General features: G+C 46.4%; 8 protein-coding genes across 8 annotated transcripts; 5 read left to right on the top strand and 3 right to left on the bottom strand.

Annotated features, from left to right (window-relative positions):
• Positions 1–673: 673 nt before the first annotated feature.
• KUCA_T00004453001 (uncharacterized protein) lies at positions 674–2248 on the bottom strand (the record flags this gene model as incomplete). Its single annotated transcript, XM_022601189.1, has 1 exon — positions 674–2248. One exon carries the CDS (start codon positions 2246–2248, stop codon positions 674–676), a length of 1575 nt encoding a protein of 524 aa, XP_022460460.1.
• Positions 2249–2557: 309 nt separating this feature from the next.
• KUCA_T00004452001 (uncharacterized protein) lies at positions 2558–5779 on the top strand (the record flags this gene model as incomplete). The annotated part of the gene is made up of 1 exon (XM_022601188.1): positions 2558–5779. One exon carries the CDS (start codon positions 2558–2560, stop codon positions 5777–5779), a length of 3222 nt encoding a protein of 1073 aa, XP_022460459.1.
• Positions 5780–5864: 85 nt separating this feature from the next.
• KUCA_T00004451001 (uncharacterized protein) lies at positions 5865–6632 on the bottom strand (the record flags this gene model as incomplete). The annotated part of the gene is made up of 1 exon (XM_022601187.1): positions 5865–6632. One exon carries the CDS (start codon positions 6630–6632, stop codon positions 5865–5867), a length of 768 nt encoding a protein of 255 aa, XP_022460458.1.
• A 161-nt stretch (positions 6633–6793) lies between these two features.
• KUCA_T00004450001 (uncharacterized protein) lies at positions 6794–9379 on the top strand (the record flags this gene model as incomplete). The annotated part of the gene is made up of 1 exon (XM_022601186.1): positions 6794–9379. One exon carries the CDS (start codon positions 6794–6796, stop codon positions 9377–9379), a length of 2586 nt encoding a protein of 861 aa, XP_022460457.1.
• Positions 9380–10135: 756 nt separating this feature from the next.
• On the top strand, positions 10136–11926 carry KUCA_T00004449001 (uncharacterized protein; the record flags this gene model as incomplete). The annotated part of the gene is made up of 1 exon (XM_022601184.1): positions 10136–11926. One exon carries the CDS (start codon positions 10136–10138, stop codon positions 11924–11926), a length of 1791 nt encoding a protein of 596 aa, XP_022460456.1.
• A 1745-nt stretch (positions 11927–13671) lies between these two features.
• Positions 13672–14937, top strand: KUCA_T00004448001 (uncharacterized protein; the record flags this gene model as incomplete). Its single annotated transcript, XM_022601183.1, has 1 exon — positions 13672–14937. The coding sequence occupies one exon, from the start codon at positions 13672–13674 to the stop codon at positions 14935–14937; it is 1266 nt and encodes a 421-aa protein (XP_022460455.1).
• Positions 14938–16999: 2062 nt separating this feature from the next.
• Positions 17000–18394, top strand: KUCA_T00004447001 (uncharacterized protein; the record flags this gene model as incomplete). Its single annotated transcript, XM_022601182.1, has 1 exon — positions 17000–18394. One exon carries the CDS (start codon positions 17000–17002, stop codon positions 18392–18394), a length of 1395 nt encoding a protein of 464 aa, XP_022460454.1.
• A 385-nt stretch (positions 18395–18779) lies between these two features.
• KUCA_T00004446001 (uncharacterized protein) lies at positions 18780–19865 on the bottom strand (the record flags this gene model as incomplete). The annotated part of the gene is made up of 1 exon (XM_022601181.1): positions 18780–19865. One exon carries the CDS (start codon positions 19863–19865, stop codon positions 18780–18782), a length of 1086 nt encoding a protein of 361 aa, XP_022460453.1.
• Positions 19866–19945: the final 80 nt, after the last annotated feature.

Genomic DNA, 19945 nt, shown 5'->3' with positions numbered 1-19945 from the left:
AGAGCAAAAATTTAAGCGGGGAAGAGGTTTGTCTCAGAATAGTTGAATAGTCCCAAACGTGTAAGTTTACCGAACGCGTCATCGCGGCATCGCCTTTTTGCAGTCCACGCCTTTCTTAATATTGCGAGGAATCTAAATATGGAAATTAATAGATGGGGGTATATACTGAGGAATATCATGGTGTATGGTTGACCAGGGAAATTTATGAATAGGGGAAGTATGTTGTTTTTGATCATATATGGGATATGGATAATGGGTACAAACAGGCCTTAATGATTTTAGGAGATCTAACAGTTTACTATATGAGCTTATGCGTAGTGAGTACACCATTACATAATTATGCGAGTTTATAAGTAAGATTATCACTAAATCAGGATAGAGGTACATACGTAAACACGGATATATGATCAAAATCATCTCTCTTGTTTCTTGTAGACGTTAATAGGCATACGACATGAATATATATATTTACATATACATATACATATACATATACAAATATGTCCCATATACATCTACACATTTAGACACACTAATATCCACATACGCATCAAAAAGACTTTCTCGCATAGTTCCCCATATACCTACATGAACCCACCTGCATCATCATACTTTATATGTATACTATCTATAAGTTTTTTCATCAATCATATTTACATGGTATGTCATTCAATCATTTCTCATCAGCAAAAACCATTGGCTTTCCTTCCTCGTACTCGCCTTTAAGTCTCCATTTGACCTCGACCCGGTCCTTGATCCACTTACTCCAAGTGTTCCAGGTGGGGAAGCCCGCAATCTTCTCGCGACTCTCATCGTCCTTCCAAGTATAAGTAATAATTGGCTGGTTCTGGAGCTTATGTTGCGAGAAAGGCAATTCCACAAGATCCTCTTCAAAAATACCTTCGAGATCTGAGACCTTTCCGGAGAAATTGCTTATTCTGAACGAACGTAGCCCCTCAGGAACAGACCCAAGAAGTCTCATACGCATCCAACACCGGTTGTCAAACAGGAACCACTCACTCCACTCACCGTCTTTAGGGAGATAAAGGCCTTCTTCAGAGTCAGCAATAGGCAAAGTCATGGAAGATCCGCTCTGAGCCTTGGAATCTTGATATGATCTCTGACTTTCGCGACTGAGCTTGATCTCCAGCGACTTGTCCGGACGAGCGGTCACCTTCCAGTTGAGATTCATCAACGTGAATTTCGCCGGTTCACCTGTTTGCAAAGTCTGTCTCAAGTTGTCGGCAAGATCCATCGGTTTGTTATTGGTCAGATCGAAGGAAGAGTCAAACTTCGAGAACTTGTAGGCGAACTGCGTGGAGGGCGAGATCATGAAACAGGTTCTGTAAAGGAAACGGTTAATCACGAGATGGTCATACTTCGAAAACACTTCTTCTGGCAAAACAACAGTGATTGACATTGTGTTCAAAATTCCCGTGATAAGCCCACGTTCCTTGAGATAGCTCTGCAGACCCTCAACCTTGCGATCGAGATCATTTCCAACAGCAACTACTTGTTTCATAGTCGTCAAAAGAGCATTCTTCTGCAATATTTCCGGAACACCAAACCCAGCAGGATCGTTCAGCCACTGACGAACACCATTCCTATAGGTTACCTTAGCATCGCTATTAGTTGGGTCTTCGAACCATTCGTGGTTGTGTTCCCGGCAGTACTCAACAAGACTCTGCTTGGTTATGTTCAAGAGAGGTCTAGCGACCTGAACTGGCTTCACAAAACTCGGAGGAAAAACATCAGCCACGGGCATGTGGCTAAGCATCTTCATTCCTCTCAAACCGAAGACCGAACTTCCATAGCGCAGGCGTTGCAAAAAGGTCTCAAGCTGATCATCTAGATGGTGTCCTGTCATGACATGGCCAATGGAACCTTCATGACAGTACCGTTGCAATGTCATATAACGTTTGACACGTGCCTGTTTTTCCATGGCACTGATATTGTCCTTTCCTTCAGGCCACTCCAGATTGTAGATTTCGTGCTTCACACCAAGTCTGCTCATGATCTTGCCCACAGCATGGGCTTCCTCCTCGCTGTTCTGGCGAAGGTTGTGGTTAACAGTCACGGTGCTGATCTCCATGTCCTTACCATGCTGGTGACGATACTTGTCAAGCAGATGGATCAGACTCATGGAATCCACGCCGCCTGAAAGCGCAATTGCAACTGTCTTGGGCAAGGCATCTCCAAATATGTAGGCCAGGTTGGCACTGAACACCTTTTCAACAGCAGACGACATTCTCCAGATTCATATCACAAGCAAGAAGAAAAACAACAAAGGAGGCAAATACAGATCGCCAGTATTTATATAACCGACTTCAGATAAAAAAAAAACGCCACACGGATCACAATGATCCTCCGCTAAATACAAACAGCCGATTTCAGTGAAAAGTTTAGGAATGGAGCGACTGCCATTTTTCATACGTGCCCTCAAACTTTTTGGACGTTGACTCACTTGGGCCTTCAAAGCTTTTGGAAGGCAAGTCATTACCAACAAGCCAACAACGACTATCTTCCAGTTCCACGGTTTAAACTTGTTTTAGCGACGATGTCTGAACTTGAGAACAAGAGTATCAACTTCCCGCAAGAGGAGGAGAAAACTCTTGCCTTCTGGGGTGAGATCGATGCCTTCCAGACCTCTTTGGAGCTTACAAAGGACAAGACCCCGTTCACCTTCTATGACGGACCACCCTTTGCCACCGGAACCCCACACTATGGCCATATTTTGGCCTCCACTATTAAGGACATTGTGCCCAGATATGCCACTATGACTGGCCACTTTGTCGAGCGTCGTTTTGGCTGGGATACCCATGGTCTGCCAGTTGAGCACGAGATTGACAAGAAGCTTGGTATCAAGAGCAAGGAAGATGTCATGGCCATGGGAATTGCCAAATACAACGAGGAATGTCGTGCCATTGTTATGACTTACGCTGACGAATGGAGAAGGACTATTGGTAGAATGGGTCGTTGGATCGACTTTGACAACGATTACAAAACCTTGTATCCTGAGTTCATGGAGTCGGTTTGGTGGGTATTCAAGGAACTTTACAAGAAAGGTGCTGTTTACCAAGGATTGAGGGTTATGCCTTACTCTACGGGTGTTACTACTGCTCTTTCGAATTTCGAGGCTCAATCCAATTATAAGGATGTGAACGATCCAGCAGTCACCATTGGATTCCCATTGAAGGATGACCCGAAGACTGTCTTGGCTGCCTGGACCACCACCCCATGGACCCTGCCATCCAATATTGGTTTGGCAGTGAACCCAGATTTTGAGTATGCTAAGGTGTTTGACGAAGAGACCGGCATCACCTACATCATACTGGAAAAGCTGATAAAGTCTCTGTACCAAAAGCCTCAGAAGGCCAAATACAAGATTGTCGGCCACATCAAGGGTAAAGAGATGGAAGGCTGGAAGTACGAGCCTCTGTTCGACTACTTTTATGAGCAGTTCAAGGAGACTGGTTTTAGAGTCATCTTGGCTGATTATGTTACCGACGAATCTGGTACGGGTGTTGTTCACCAGGCCCCATCGTTTGGTGAGGTGGATTTCGAAGCAGCCACTGCTGCCGGTATCATCAACAACAAGTTGACTCCTCCAAACCCTGTCGATGACAACGGTAAGTTCACCGACGAGGTCCCTGACTTCAAGGGCGTCTATGTCAAAGATGCAGATGCTTTGATCATCAAGCACTTGAAGGAGAACGGAAAGCTTTTGCTTGCCTCTCAGATCAGACATAGTTATCCTTTCTGTTGGAGATCGGACACCCCCCTCATCTACAGAACCGTTCCTTCCTGGTTTGTGGATGTGAAGAACATCATTCCAGAGATGTTGGAGAACGTTGAGAAGACCCACTGGGTTCCCCAGACCATCAAGGAGAAGAGATTCTCCAACTGGATTGCCAACGCCCGTGACTGGAATATCTCTCGTAACCGTTACTGGGGTACCCCAATCCCATTGTGGGTGAGTGACGATATGGAGGAGATTGTCTGCATTGGTTCTATCCAAGAACTGAAGGATCTTTCTGGAGTTCAAGATATCACCGACATGCACCGTGAGTCCATTGACCACATCACAATCCCATCGAAGCTAGGCAAGGGTGTCTTGAAGAGAATTGAGCCTGTTTTCGACTGTTGGTTCGAATCCGGTTCCATGCCTTATGCTTCTCGTCACTACCCATTCGAAGAGAAGGATTCTTTCGAGAGCCGTTTCCCAGCTAACTTCATCTCAGAAGGTCTGGACCAGACCAGAGGCTGGTTCTACACCTTGACTATCCTGGGTACGCATCTTTTCAAGACTGCCCCTTTCAAAAACGTCATTGTTACGGGTATTGTTTTAGCTGCTGATGGTAAGAAGATGTCCAAGAGATTGAAAAACTACCCTGACCCAACTCTTCTGCTAGACAAGTATGGTGCCGATGCTTTGCGTCTGTACCTGATCAACTCTCCAATTCTTAGAGCCGACCCATTGAAATTCAAGGAGGAAGGTGTCAAGGAGGTTGTTTCGAAGGTGTTGTTGCCATGGTGGAACTCCTATAAGTTTCTGGAAGGCCAAGTCGCTCTTCTAAAGAAGTTGAACGACGTTGACTTTAAGTTTGATCCAAAGTCCAGAAGTGAAAACGTCATGGACAGATGGATCTTGGCTTCCACTCAATCCCTGATCAAGTTCATCCACCAAGAGATGAACGAGTACAGATTGTACACCGTTGTTCCCAAGCTGTTGAACATGATCGACGACTTGACGAACTGGTACATCAGATTCAATCGTCGTCGTCTCAAGGGTGAAAACGGTCTCGAAGACTGTTTGAAGGCTATGAATACCTTGACAGAGACTTTGTTCACTCTTGTAAGGGCCATGGCTCCATTCACTCCATTTTTGTCAGACACTATCTACAGAAAGATGAGCGTTTTGTTCACACCAGAGACTTTGGCCGAATACGGCGTTGACACCAGATCCGTGCACTTCTTGTCTTTCCCTGTGGTGAAGCAGGAGTACTTTGACGAGAAGATCGAGCTTGCTGTTTCGCGCATGCAGAAGGTCATCGAATTGGGAAGGTCAATTCGTGATAAGAAGACCATTTCCTTGAAGACTCCTTTGAAGTCATTGGTCATTTTGCATGCCGACCCAGGCTACCTTAAGGATGTCGAGTCTTTGAAACTATACATTTCAGAAGAGCTGAACGTTCGTGATGTCTTGATCAGCTCCAACGAGGACGAATACGGAGTCGAATACTCGGTGGTGGCTGACTGGCCTGTCTTGGGTAAAAAGTTGAAGAAGGACGCCAAGAAGGTCAAGGATGCCTTGCCATCTTTGACATCTGCTCAAATCAAGGAGTTCATGAGCTCAGGAAAGATCGAAGTTGCCGGTCTTGAGCTTGTGACTGAAGACCTTTCTGTCCAGAGAGGTTTGCCAGAGTCTAAGACTGCTGGAGGAATGGAAGCCAGATCTGAACAAGATGTCTTGATCATCCTGGATATCAACATGCACGCGGACTTGAAGACCGAGGGTGTTGCAAGAGAGCTCATCAACCGTATCCAGAGACTGCGTAAGAAGTGTCTGTTGGATGCCACTGATGATGTTATCGTGCAGTATGAAATCCTGAACGACACCGTTGGACTTCAAGAGGCTATTGTCAACAACGAGGATATGCTGACGAAAGCGTGTAGACACCCATTGCAGCCCAGAGCTGACTCTGATAAGGCTGTTGTCACAGACGAAGAGGTTTCTATCAACGATACATTGGTTCGTCTGAGGTTGTTGAAGCTGTAGACCGTTTTCCTGTTTAGTATATATATGAATTCCAATTTTGAACACTGCTATGTTAATTAAGCTTCTGTATATGTCAACCTGAGTATCACAATACTGATATGTAGCCCTTGATATTGATAATACCAATATCTGCTTCTCTGATGCTTTTCCAGACGGTCGGGGTTTCCTCGTTGGTGGATGAACCCAGTCTTCCAGCCAGAACCCACTGATCGTCCAACACCATCTCTGTAAAGTTATCATTGCCATTATTGGATTCCGTCGCCATCAAAACATCGAAAACAGGGGGTATATCGCTATCTGCAGCTGGTAATTCCAGCAATTGAGTGGTCAAAGAGTGCAGACTTGATCTCAGTTCTCCATATATGACTGCCAAAGTGATCTCTTCCCCGAGAACAACCGAATTCAGATCACCGTGATTATCCTTCAAAATACCGATAATTGCCGAATCAGCAAAACTAATACCATAGCTTTCAATCTTCTTCTTATCATACAAATGGTCTTGCGTACCAACAGACTGAAAACTCTTGTCCTGTTCTAGCACCGAGAGTCCAGTACGCAGCCTTCGGGAACAAACATCAATTATCACCCGGCTTAATTTTCCTGCAAGAAGCAGCGACATCAACTTCTGGCCCAAAGTATCCAAATAATTCCTTACACCTGGATGTCGCGTGCTGTAGACTGCCATGTGGAAGGATTGTACCTGGCGAAACGACTCTTTGGGGTATACTCCACGGTGGTACATGATTTGCTCCAGGAATACCAGCGAGTACTCAATTAGCAAGGAAAACAGCTCCTGAACCTTAACCCTGGATTCCAAATCAGGCTCCTCCAAATCATGGAGTATATTCTCCATGTTCCACAAAGAAAAGGGGAAAAGAGATTACAAAGGAAGTGTGAATGTACCCTATTAAAATAATTGAGTTTGCCACGCTGCCACCGATAAGGCTGTGGCCTTCGCGTACTAAATACTGGGAAGCAATACGCGTAATCACTTTCTCCGATAGACCTCCAAGAATGAGCTCGATAAAAGCTATAGGCCAAGATGATGTTCACAGAATAACATCTGGTCAGGTTATTGTGGATTTGACATCGGCAGTCAAGGAACTGGTGGAAAATTCTCTAGATGCGGATGCAACACTGATAGAGGTGGTGTTTAAGAACTACGGTTTGGCCGCGATAGAGGTGAGCGATAACGGTAATGGAATTTCAAAAACGGACCATTCGATGATTTGTTTGAAGCATCACACTTCCAAGCTGGATACGTTTGAAGAGGTCAATTCGGTGGTGACATATGGTTTCAGAGGTGAGGCCATGAGTTCGCTATGTGCGGTATCCAACGTGACAATCACCACATCGACGAAAGAGGAGGCACCACGAGCAACAAGGCTTGAATTTGGCAAATCCGGAGTGCTGCAAAAGAGTTCGGTGGTCTCTGGAAAGAAAGGCACTGTCACGTGTGTTAATGACTTCTTCGAGCCTCTACCGGTGAGGCGAAAGGATCTTGTGAAAAATGCACGGCGAGAGTTCCAGAAGGCGCTAATGTTGTTGCAAGCATATGCGGTAATATGCGTGGGGGTCAGGTTCATTGTTTCCCACATTCCGGCCAAGGGCAGCAAGAACGTGGTTCTGGCTACCAAGAACAATACGGATCTCAAGGGCAATATTGGCGATGTGTTTGGGTCAAATGGGATGTACGGATTGCATAAGGTTGAATTTGAGGTTGATGTGGGTACAAAATTCAGAATCAGAAGCAAACAGACGATGAAAATCAGGGTCTCTGGATACATATCAAACAGCTCTTTCGGACAAGGTCGGTCGGCAACGGATAGACAACTCGTATTCATCAACAACCGACCTGTGTCCTTCCCAAAGATTTTGAAGGCAATAAGTGATGAATACAAACAGTATAATCATCTGCAATTCCCAGTCATATTGATCAATCTGGGGATCGAGGCAGATTACCTGGATCTAAATGTGGTTCCTGATAAGAGGACTGTTTTGATTCATAATGAAATGACTATGATAGAGGCTGTACGGGAGGAATTCAAAATTATATTTTCGGAGAATGTTTTTGTTTTGCCTAAGAACACCAGCAGTGATCAAATCAGCAGAAAGGGTACACGGAATAGGTCTTTTGGAGAAGATGTACAAGAGGAAGACAGAGACGACACTGAAATGGTTGAGCTGAGTGAAAAGAGCGAAGAAGAAGAAGAAGAAGAAGAGAAAGGTGCTGATGGTGCTATGGAAGAGCAAATGTATAATGAGCCTCAGGTGGAGATCGATCTGGAACAGGAATCGGACAATGAGGCGGAGGAGCAAGAAGTGACCATAGTATCAAGTCCCCTGAGCGAGGAGGAGGACATTGAACGCGACGAACCTGAAAATGAACAAACTGAAATAGCCCAAGCCTATATGGCAGAAACAGCTGCTTGCGGCCATACTCATTCCATTTCTGACGAGGAGGGTGATGAAGAAGAGGGACTGCGGCAAGAAGAGGAAGACGAAAAGGAGGACGAAGTAGGAAAAGAGGAGGAGCAGATAGAAGGTGTTGCACAAGGTTTATCGGAGTGTTGTCATACTCACTCAAAACCACCCGAAAGTCCGTTCAGCCAGTCCCGACTGTCTTCGTTCGTGTTTTCTGAAACGCCCCACGCTTCTCCCAGCAAAAGAAAGCCAGATGTGTCGTCACCTCTGAAGCAGAAAGATGCGACACCGACGAAGGGAAGAGCGGCGAAGCGCTTACGAGACGAAGACGAAGGAAAAGAAAACTTGACTTTGGAGACATTGTCTAGGAAACAGGTGAAAGCATTACCGAGTTCCTTGCAGCTGCACAATGTGGACCAGATTGTATCGTATTCACATGAGAGTCTCAACTTGAATATTCCAATTACGGAATTGTCTGTTGGCTCTGAAGACATTCCAATTGAGGACATCACTGACAGAGAAGCAGCGGAGTTGGGTCTCACATTAAAGGTTTCAAAGTCTGATTTTGAGTCTATGAAGATTGTGGGTCAATTCAACCTTGGATTCATTATTGTGACGCGAAAGTCCAGCGAACAGGGTACTACGGATTTATTCATTGTGGACCAACACGCCTCTGATGAGAAGTACAACTTTGAGAAGCTACAACGAGAAACAACGTTCGAGAGTCAGCCCTTAGTTGTCCCCGTGGATCTAGATTTGAACCCCATAGATGAGTTGTTGGTGATCGACCACCGCGAGGTATTTGCTAGGAACGGGTTTCGTCTTGAGATAGATGAGCAGCAACCCCCGGGAAGGCGGATCCGGCTACGTTCCTTGCCGGTTTCCAAGAAAACTGTTTTTGACACAAGCGATATGAATGAGCTGATTCACATGCTGAAAGACGGTGGATCGGCCAAGTCAATTCGGCCCTCCAAAATACGCTCAATGTTTGCGATGCGTGCTTGTCGAATGAGCATCATGGTTGGAAGGCCTTTGAATAGGAGAACGATGCAAACGGTGGTCCAACATCTTGCAGGACTCGACAAGCCATGGAATTGCCCACATGGAAGACCTACGATGCGGCATCTAATGGAGCTGAACTTGCGTAAACCATTCACAGATGACTACAGACTGTGAATTGATTTTGACTTAGCCACGGTTCCGGGTGATACCCCGAGCCGGGGGATTTATTAGTCAGGGAAGCAACCATCTAAAATCTCGCGAATTAACCGGCAGATAACCACCTGCATAGACGACGTGGGTGCACATTGCAGCGAACGCGGCGAACCACTGGAACTCCGAGCCTTTGGCCTGCGCTGAAAGGATGGACATGATCGAGATGGAGGATAGCAATACAACAAAGCTTGTCAACAGGCACTTTATATAAAGACATACATATGTTACAGCGAATCCCCTCGGACAAGCGGTCCCCAATTGTTCTATTATTTTCTTGGTGTGTGCACGCCAAGAAGCCGGGGTACTTCAGACCAGCAGGAAAAGAGTCAAACTCTAAGAATTTGGATATAATTTTTTGATATTCTGTTTGTGATAATCCAAAAGAACAGATCAAGCTAAAAATTGCGTCTTTCCAAGCTCATTTGCGATCTCTAGAGCTGTGTGGGCCAACTGTAGCCGCAATCACCCTTATCCCCATCCGGAACCTAGATGCGCAATTCATGTGGCTCTGAATCGGCCGGATTGTTCCATAAGAAAATCGATTTCCACCCCTGGACCCCGGCTCACTTTACACGGCGGAACCCGCCAAAACCGGGGGTTTGCGAGATTTTTTTTTCGTCGAGTGTTCATCACAAGGTTTGATCTCTTTTCCAAAACATTCGGTATATGTTGCCGGAGCCCGTCTCAGCAGCTGAAATCGTTTAGTTTTTGAGTCTTATGCAGGACCTCAGGCTGCTCAAGCTCAGTGACACGTCTTGCGCCAGTTGTAGGGCTCGAAAAGTTAAGTGTGATAGAACCCTTCCCGCGTGCAAGACGTGCCTGAAAAATAACCACGCGTGTCTATATGTTGGCAAGCGCAAGCCTGGGCCAAGGCCATTTCTGGAAAGGCAAAAAAAGAATGACAATATGCGTATGCTCAAGTTCGTTGATAAAGAGTCCAAGGTGTTACAAACGAACTCCGTAACCTCCGCTGACTCTCCGAAGGACATACGAATGCAGATCGATCAGCTGGTAATGCCCAAGCTGAACAACAGTCCGATGCCAACCCAAACACTCACCGAAGAAGACATTTTATTCGATCCCCACGAGAACGTTATAATCATCAGTCGCAAGCTTCGGATCGCGGTGTCGGACTTGCACGATCGATTTTTCAAGTACCTGCTGAGGTCTATGCCAATTATATTGCGAGAACGCTATCTGAAGAAGTTCGATGCAGATCGAACTTCCCACATGTACCTAAGGTACGCTGTGTGGGCGATCTCTGCATTCGTTTTCCCGGAGATTTCGTTTGCGGCGCCCATGCTCTACCGCAAGTCTATGCGTGCTTTAACGGACTTCGAGAACCGTGACACGGATCGATTTGGTGGAATTGGTGGGACCAGGTTCAGATACTCTGTTGAATATCTCCAGGCTCTGGTGATCTGCAGTTCGCTCGAATTTTTGCAGGGTCTTGCGAGGAAGTCGGTGGTCACACTGTCGAAAGCTGTCAGAGTATCGCAATTGATGAAACTGCATCTGCTGGATGTTAGCAGTGACGCGAAGATAGTCACCAATGGCGGTGACTCTGATCCTTGGGAGGTTGTTGAGGAGAAACGAAGGATTTTTTGGAAAATATTTTGCATGGACAGATACATCTACATCTCAACTTGGCTTCCGACAGCCGTTTCTGACGGAAGTATCTATACAAAACTGCCTGCTTATGACCTTTTTTTCCAGAGCAGGATTATGGAGGAGTCGTATTTTCTGCAGGACGCTTTCAAAGTCCTCGAGAGCGAGGACCTGAGTGCGATGCCAGACATCAACTCCTACGCCCTTCATATCTTGGCGCTGGCTGCCACGGAGAAGATATTTAGATACATGGATGATGCCAGACTAAGCGGTAAGATGACCCCTGAGCACAGCCACGAGCACATTGAGAGGTTCAAGGACTTTGAGGCGCAACTGTTCAAGATCCAGGCTCAGGGAAAACTAAGCGTCGAAAGCGGCCGACTAAGTGCGGCTTTGATTGTGAACTCAACGTGTCTGATCGCTTTCTACGAGACCGTCTGTGAATACTTTTCATTTCTCGAGACTTCGGAGCCTGAGTTCTACGAAAAGTTTCGAATCGGTTCTCTACAAACCACCCTTGCATTTTTCGACAATCTGAAGTATTTTGCGAATGATAAGTTCAAGGACAAAGACTGCAAGGCGATCATCCAGCATTTGCTTGATGCTGGGGCGCTCACTGACCCATCTCTGTTTGCCTCGCTGCATGCATTTTCGAAGTCGGTGGCTTTCCATGTCATCAGGTCCAAACCGACTGATGACCGGGAGCAAGTAGAAAATCTCAAATCCAAGCTGGATGCGCTTACACTTGTCCTGGACAAACTGTCGTCTATATCGGGGATGGAATGGCAGCCTAGAAAGGAGGAGAATTGGGCCTGGATGCACAAGGGCCTCGAGACCAATGACATATCTTTATTCAGAAACCACATCTGTGATGTTCTGTATCTGAAAATGGAGAGATGAGTGTTGATCACTACATCGGCAATTAGAGAGGCAATTATTGTTAAATCAGACATTGAGCCGGGTGCCAGCCAACTTGATTATAAGACCATGAAGAGTCTACGGTCACTAGTATGGCTTCTGTTATCTTAATTGTCAACTCTGCCAAAACCAAAAAGGCGATACCCCTCATGCGCCAGATAATGACTTTTCATTTGCTAATAGCGAAATATAGACTAATACGCTAATACAACCTACTGGTTATAGATTTTGCTGATAAAACCTCCTGAAAGCGGGGCCTAGTCAACTCAAGCCTGCGCATTCGGATTGGGGCAAAGTCCTGTCTCCTTACTGGTGATTGTGAAGGTGTTCAAGAGAAAATATAGAACAATTAGCCAAGCTTGTGAAATGTATGCAGCTTCTATCATTGTTTGTGCCTATCGCGAACAGAAAATCACCTGAAACCTCTGTGAGGCTGATCAGCATTTCCATAGATTATCGAGCTTGATGCAACGAAGCCGCACGGGCATTTGACCTGGCAGATTTGAGTTTGACACCTCATTCCTTTAGCACGGCTTAGACAGGTTGCCATGACAACAGATACCCAAAGCGGAAAGTTAGTTGCCCTAATAGGGAACTCTGCTGTCTCCATGCATAAAGAACGTCTGAATCGGGTAACGGAGTTTCCCAGCCTTTCTGGTTTCGATTTGTTTGTTTGCCTCGGGGTGATTCATATGATCACCTTCTTTACTTCTTCTCTTTTTATTCTTTGCGAAGTACCAGATTTGTTGCGATTCTCCAAAGCTATACTCTCACTGTTTGTTGTCATTTCCCAGAGAATCTATTCAAGAAGTCTCTAAGTCATTCCTTAAACAACAACAGAATTTGAGACTCTACCGAAGATTGAAAAACACATCAAGTCACTGAAACTAGAGAACGTATTTGAGTATGTATTTTTGAAACCTACTGTTACTGCTAGTGTGCCAGACCAAGTTGGATGTTGCTCAATAGATGAACCAATTGACAAGAAAAGGTGAGGCCGGAAATCAAAGGGAGGAAACGTTGGAACAGACTAAATGATTACAGCTGACGAAAGAGAAAGCAAGATCAGAATGCACCCTATGGGCTACAAAATGAGAACAACTAACTACAAAGAGAACCAGAGGGAATCCTGAATATTTCAAGTGCACTCGAACAATTATTTGCAAAGCTACAGCAGACCAGCACGGTGGCTACGACACTCAAGAAGACTCGACACTAGGCACTCACACAGCTTCAAGCTAGATGAGAATCACTTTTTTGGCCCTCTCTACAAGATCTGTTAGGGCCAGCCTCTTTTCAAGGCGGGGCTTTGATCGTGTACCAGGACCAAAATAGCCCGGAATGTGTTGGGTGGTGCACACACCGTGTTTGTTTACTGTTTACTGCAAGTAAGCCCCTTCTCGGGGCTGGTTTCAGGAGGCTTTGACATAAAACACGCCTTCTTCGTTGGTTTCGCATCGGTGTACCCCTGTCAATTTCCATGGCTACTCATTCCTGCTAATCATAGATTGAACCTGAAACATTTTTTTACAGCCTGGTTCCCCCTTTTCCTTTCAAGTGAATCTTCATCCTACCAGGTAGATCTCATTCTCACCAAGTCATTCCTTTGAGATCCTCCATTCCATTGAAACCAACATCCATCATCCAGCATCATCTAATATACTTGAGGACACCGCACACTGTACCAGTCATTTCAAGGACATTTTTTCTAACAAACCTTCTAGACCATGAGATTCTCTACAACCACGTTGCTGAGCATCATTGCTCTTGCAGGTGTTTCCAACTGTGCTCCAGCTCCCAAAGCCAAAGCTCTTGCTGAGCCTGAATGCACCACCACTGCCAAGGAGTACCACGCTCACCACAAGCACAAGCGTGCAATTGCCTACGACTACGTCTACGTGACTGTCACTGTTGATAAGTCCGGTAACACGGTGGCTGCCACTACCACCTCCAGTTCTACCTCTTCAGAAAGCACCGGTTCTGACACCGTTGTCAGCACTGAGGCTGAAACTTCAACCGAGGAGGCAACTTCGAGTGCCGAGGAGACTTCCTCGGCCTCTGAGACACCAAGCTCTTCCTCTTCAAGTGCCGAGTCATCCTCTGCCTCTTCTACAGAGTCAAGTGCCACTGCCACTTCCACTTCCACCTCTTCCTCGTCCGGTTCGGGAAGCATTGACGGTGACCTCTCTGCTTACTCAGACCCAACTGAGAAGTTCGAGGATGGAACGATCAAGTGTTCCGATTTCCCATCCGGTCAGGGTGTTATTGCCCTTGACCACCTCGGATTTGGTGGTTACTCCGGTATTTACCACCCAGATGACACATCTACAGGTGGATCGTGTACCGATGGCTCTTACTGCTCATACGCGTGTCAGCCTGGTATGTCCAAGACCCAATGGCCTTCTGACCAGCCATCCAACGGTGTTTCCGTTGGTGGTCTTTACTGTGATGGTGGCTACCTTTACAAGTCTTCTGACAACGACTACCTGTGTGAATGGGGTGTCGACAAGGCTTACGTTGTGTCTGAGATCGATGATTCAGTTGCCATCTGTCGTACCGATTACCCAGGTACCGAGAACATGGTTATCCCACTTGTTGTTGACGGTGGTTCCACCGGTATCCTCACCACTGTTGATGAGGCCTCTTACTACAAATGGCAGGGTGACGTCACATCTGCTCAGTACTACGTGAATAACGCTGGTGTCTCCTGGGAAGATGGATGTGTCTGGGGAGACTCTAGCTCCGGTCTCGGAAACTGGGCTCCTCTTAACTTCGGTGCAGGCTATGATAATGATATCGCCTACCTGTCCTTGATTCCAAACCCAAACAACTACGACGCTGCCAACTTTAACGTTAAGATTGTTGCATACGATGACGATTCCAGCGTTTCTGGAGAATGTGTGTACGAGAACGGTAAGTACAACGGTGATGGAACGGACGGATGCACTGTTGGTGTTACCAGTGGTAAAGCCAAGTTTGTGCTTTACAACTAAGGAGAGGAAGCAGATATGAAGCAGATTTGAAGCAGGTGAGGGAGTAAGCTATGAAGACTTTTCTTCAGGTTTAGATTGGTTTTACGTTTTGAGCGTCTCTTTTTGGAAGCCCAGGTCTTTGGGTTTGGGCTTCCGTGTTTATTACTTTCTCCTAAAATATTGTACATTGGATTTCGAAAAATGGTAGATGGCTAGACAGTAGATCAGACGATGGTGTCTCATGAAAAAGACAGATCACTGGTAGATGAATTCAGGGGATTGATTTGAATCAACTCGGGCCAGCAGCTCATGCTCCAGAGTTCAACAAAGCTGCAGATCGAAATCACTGAATCGCGCTTGCAGACCCTCGTCAAAACGCCTCGTAAATCACTACCAATGAAATGTCTCGTTCAAAAAATCCTGTTACACTTTTATTGTATAAGCGAGACCCGTCGATAAGGTCTAAATAGAGACCCCAATATGCAGCGGGTATATCCCGAAACGGACACCTCTGTTTCCAGATCGAGCTACCACAAGTAAAAAAGAGCACACAAGGAATAATCGGATGAGAGACAGACAATAAAGGTGTATTCAAGTGTCCACACATGGTATAAATATCTTCAAAAATTTACTGATATACGTGATACTGCGTGAACTCTATCTGGAGTTTTTAAGTCTAGACCTGCTGGGGTACGCAGCTCATGCGCACAACGGCTTGATTGCTGCCGACAGTACATGTTCCGCGCACACTTTTGTGCATGCTGTAGGGATTAGGATTAATGGAGCAGTATGTACAATTACGCTATAAGTACAGTTAAACAAGTTTATATTCATCTATCAGCTACAATGTGCAATGTCCTGTTGACTACAATTGGCCTTAGTCACCCACCACTCTTCCAAAGAGCCGTAGAGGCACTTTTTAGAAAATGACTCGATCCCTAAAAATGCTTCCACACAACCCTCCACTTAGTGGGCGGCATGTCGGCATATCAGCAGGGCAAACTTCTTGCATCTGCAACCCCTTAGTTAAATTCCAAGCGTCGAAAGCATCTTCAGCGTCACATTAAAGCCCAAAGAAGATATCGGGGTGCACCCAGAGGTACAGAAAAGGGGATCATTGAAGAAACCCGCCTTGATCTAATGGGCGGTGTACCAGAGCTCGAGTCGCACCCCTTCACAGCAGTTGCAGTGGACGCACCAAGGTAGACTATATAGACTCAGCGCATGCCTAGAAAGTTAAGAAAAAATTATTTTGCAATACCTAGTGATGATCTACGACTTGTACAAAATCCCAAATTGAGGTCTGGAATCGGTCGGTTAGCCAATCTTCTCCGTTTCGTCATTTCCAGCTGATCGGCGCGTAGTGATTTTTTCGCTTTTTCGCTTCCCTTCTCTGTCCATAATCCACCCATTTACGGTGCTATTGTCTTTTGTGCCCAATTAAACTTTTCAGAGTGCATTCCAGGTATTTCTTGGCCCTGTGCCCCAACTTCAATTTCTGGCGACATCCCCTTATCGAATTGAAAAGGGAATCCCGAAACAGAGAAATTGCAGAGCGTTTTGAGTTCTCGACAGCGATCGTCACCGGCTATAACCTCCGGCAGACTTAGAGTTTGTTGGCCCGTTGTGACCTGTAACGTGGAATTTGCTTATTCACGTCTCAATTGAGGTTTGAGTATTTTTTAATTTTTTTTGTGAGGTGTCCGAAGTGTTGGATTGGCTGCGCTCGGTGTCTTGACATTTTTTTGGAGACGCCTGAGGAACCCGTGAATCTACGAGTGTGCTGTGCATCGTGTGGAATATTTATATCAATTCTACGGAACTTGGAATAATCCCGCGATCTAATATTTTGCATATCCAGCATTATCAGAATATACTTGAACGAAGCACCATAGCTTGGGACTGAAGACGCTCCTTCAATACACCTGCCTCGAAACCCGAGAATCCGAAGCTCTATACATGGAAAACGTCCTAACGCTGCATTAATGGTTGTACAAAACTAAGTCTGGACTATCAGAATTGTTTCATCGAAAGTCCCTTTTTCACCAAGCCGGGTCCCACAGTCTAGTTCCGAGGAGTTACCATGAGTCCTCCAAAGAAGGATTCCTCAACGCCGAAGCGATCGCGCAGTCTGTTGTCTCCTCTGAGGATTCCGAGGCGAAGTCCGACGAAGGAGTCTGAAACCCCGCAAAACCCTCAAAACCCTCAAAATCCAGAGGCTCAACCGCACGGGGATGAGGCAGCCCAAACATCCCACCCTACCCCATTGGACAGCAACATCATGAAGTTCTTTTCCGAGCTGCTGGACTCGTCACTGACGGAATGGCCTCTTTCAGAGGAGGCTCTGATATCTGCAATGGCGCTCAGAGCAGAACAAGAAAGGTCCAAACAGCTTGAGGTGAAAAACCAGACGCTGCGTCTTTCTCTAGATCTTGTATCGCTCGCAAGGTCAGTAGGAGTTCCACCAGAGTTCATCCCAATGCTGTTTCCATCCAACCCAAACACAGACGAAACGACTCGCGAAGCCTTGGAATCGATGCTGAGAAATTATTCACACTCACAGGCCTCACAAGCTCAACAGCCTCAGCCCCAGCCTCAGCCCCAGCCTCAACAACGCTCAAATATCCCACCAGCTCCACCTTTCCACAACCCTCGAATGCACACCAGATCTCAAACAACATCGACAATTCCCGAGCAATCGCAACAGGTGTGGAAGGTGGACATTCCCACGCAGCAAACAAGGTACCAGTTCTATCATTGGCCTGGTCCCTCTAGTGTTGACGAGTCTGCTGCTCAAGAGGAGGAAGAGGAGCACAGTCCGAAACGGAAACAGACACCCAGAACGTCCTCTGTTTCGTCTGTTTCTACTGCTCCACATCCATCGCAACCGAACCCTCAGCCAAGATCCCCGAGGAGAAGATCTAGCCTTCATCGCCGAAACTTGTCTGAAGTGGTTGGAAGACCAACCGAGGGTCTCCAGCCTCAAATACCCCATCCTCAGCAGCTTCATATGCAACAGCCTCACCAGGTATCGACGTACCGGCCGAGCATGTATCAGTATTCACCGGTACCTCCACAATATTCGCAGCCACCCCATTACTCCCCACCCGTTCAACAGTTTGGAACGTATCCTCCGGTCCCCCCTCCGCTCCAGATGGGTCAGAGCTATGTGTTCCCACCTCCAGTTCACCAGGTCCCTCGACAGCCAAGGAGAGACAGCTGGGAATCTCCTACGAGAAGGGAACCTCCCCCATTGCAATGGCGGTCTTCTGCAAACGTCCCAGCGAACGTCCCGGCAAACGTCCCGGCAAACGTGCCGGCAAACATGCCAGCAAACGTCACTACGCCAGTTGTTGGACCAACAGAAGACACTCGCGAAAGCAAAAATACTGGGTCTCCCACCGCTGCTACACCAACGAGATCTGTAAAGCAAAACGTCAGTTTCATGATCTCGACACCGCATAACCCGCCCAAATGAGAATGTGCATCGAAAAAAAAAAAACCACGGGATTTTAATCCAATAGTATATCTTCATTCAATTCACGATTCGTCGCTATACCCTATGAAGAGTCGTCATTTTGTCATTCATCGTTGGGTTCGCTGTACCCACTCACGCTCCGCTCTTCTTGCTTAGACTTCAATTCCGGCTTTCCATTTATTCTCTACTTGTTCATTATTGGTCTTTTTTCAGTTCAATCGCGTTTGTCCAGCCATTTGAATTCAATTCAATTCATTTCTCTGTTCTCGTTATGGGTAACTATATCTCCATTCGTATAACATGGAGGTGATCAAACTTGGAATACAGAGTTACCACCACCTCGTAAAATACACATTCCACATCTGATTGAGGAATAACCTTCACATCACTCCATCTGACTAAGAAACACCTGATCGTCCAGGGTCGACTGGATGTTTCCGAAAGAAGCCCCATCGTCAAGCATCAGCTCGTCGCCTGTAAAAAACCCCTGTGTGATATCAGTGTTCAATACGTCGGGCCCGTTGTTGCCGTTGTAGCTTTCTGTCGCCACGGCATCGTTACCTTCAAAAATCATGTTTCCTGCTCCATTCGGATCAAAGGATTCGATCGAGTTCAGGTCAGCATACCCACTCTGGAAGTTACTCTGCGTTTGCAGATCCAGCTCGGCCTGTGAGGCCAAAAGTGCGGCTCTCTTCACCTCCTGCTGTTCTCGCAGCTCCTCCACGGAAACGGACACTTTTCCTTCTACAAACAGCTGCTTTTGCTGGAAACGAGATTCCACAACAGAATCGTCCAGTTTCTTCTTGTATGTGTTCTTCCAGGTTTCGACGGTTTTGTCAAGCAATTCCTGTTGACTTGCAAAGTCCGTTTCCGTAGCCACTGCATTGAAGGCAATGCGCAAGTCCTTCAACTTGGAGCTCTGGAAGTAGTACTCTTCGGATAAGAAGGACTTGGCCCCGTCTTTCAATGGCGACTCTTCCAGCGCGGCTATTTCGCCCTCGAGGGCCTTGGATTTCAGTTTCATCAGCTCTAGACTGCCAAAGACAACGTCTAAGGGCTGTATTTCCTCCACTTTGAAATCTGGTCTAGCCGGAGCGGTTCCAGCTGGAGTACTTATCGCAGAAGGAGCCAGAGCAGTCCCATTCGCACTCAATTTCTCGCCCTTGTAGATTGGGTCAGGGAAGCTCGTAGGTGGTATAACATTGTGGAAGGGGATGTACTTGCTCAACACATTCTCGATCCAGTCGTTATTGTAAACATACCGGGTAGCAGCAGCCGTTCTATATGATAGCACATCCATCTCATCGTGAGCTGTGACCGCTTCTTCGGGATGCATTGTTTGTTGATGATGTTGCTGATGATGCTGCTGGTGTTGTGCATGCTGATTTTGTTGGTGCTGATACATCACCTGCGGTCTGGCCGCCATACCATTGGACTTCGTCCGTAACTTCTTCTTCACATAAGTGCCCATTGTGAGATTTATTTATTAGCTCCGTTGATACAGAGGTGAAAAGAGGTAGAGAAGTAATGGTTAAAATAGGGTAATTATCT

This window comes from Kuraishia capsulata, genomic scaffold (genome assembly GCF_000576695.1).
Source record: "Kuraishia capsulata CBS 1993 genomic scaffold, Kuraishia_capsulata_scaffold_5, whole genome shotgun sequence".
Lineage (NCBI taxonomy): Eukaryota > Fungi > Ascomycota > Pichiomycetes > Pichiales > Pichiaceae > Kuraishia > Kuraishia capsulata.
This window is presented reverse-complemented; position numbering and strand designations above follow the sequence as displayed.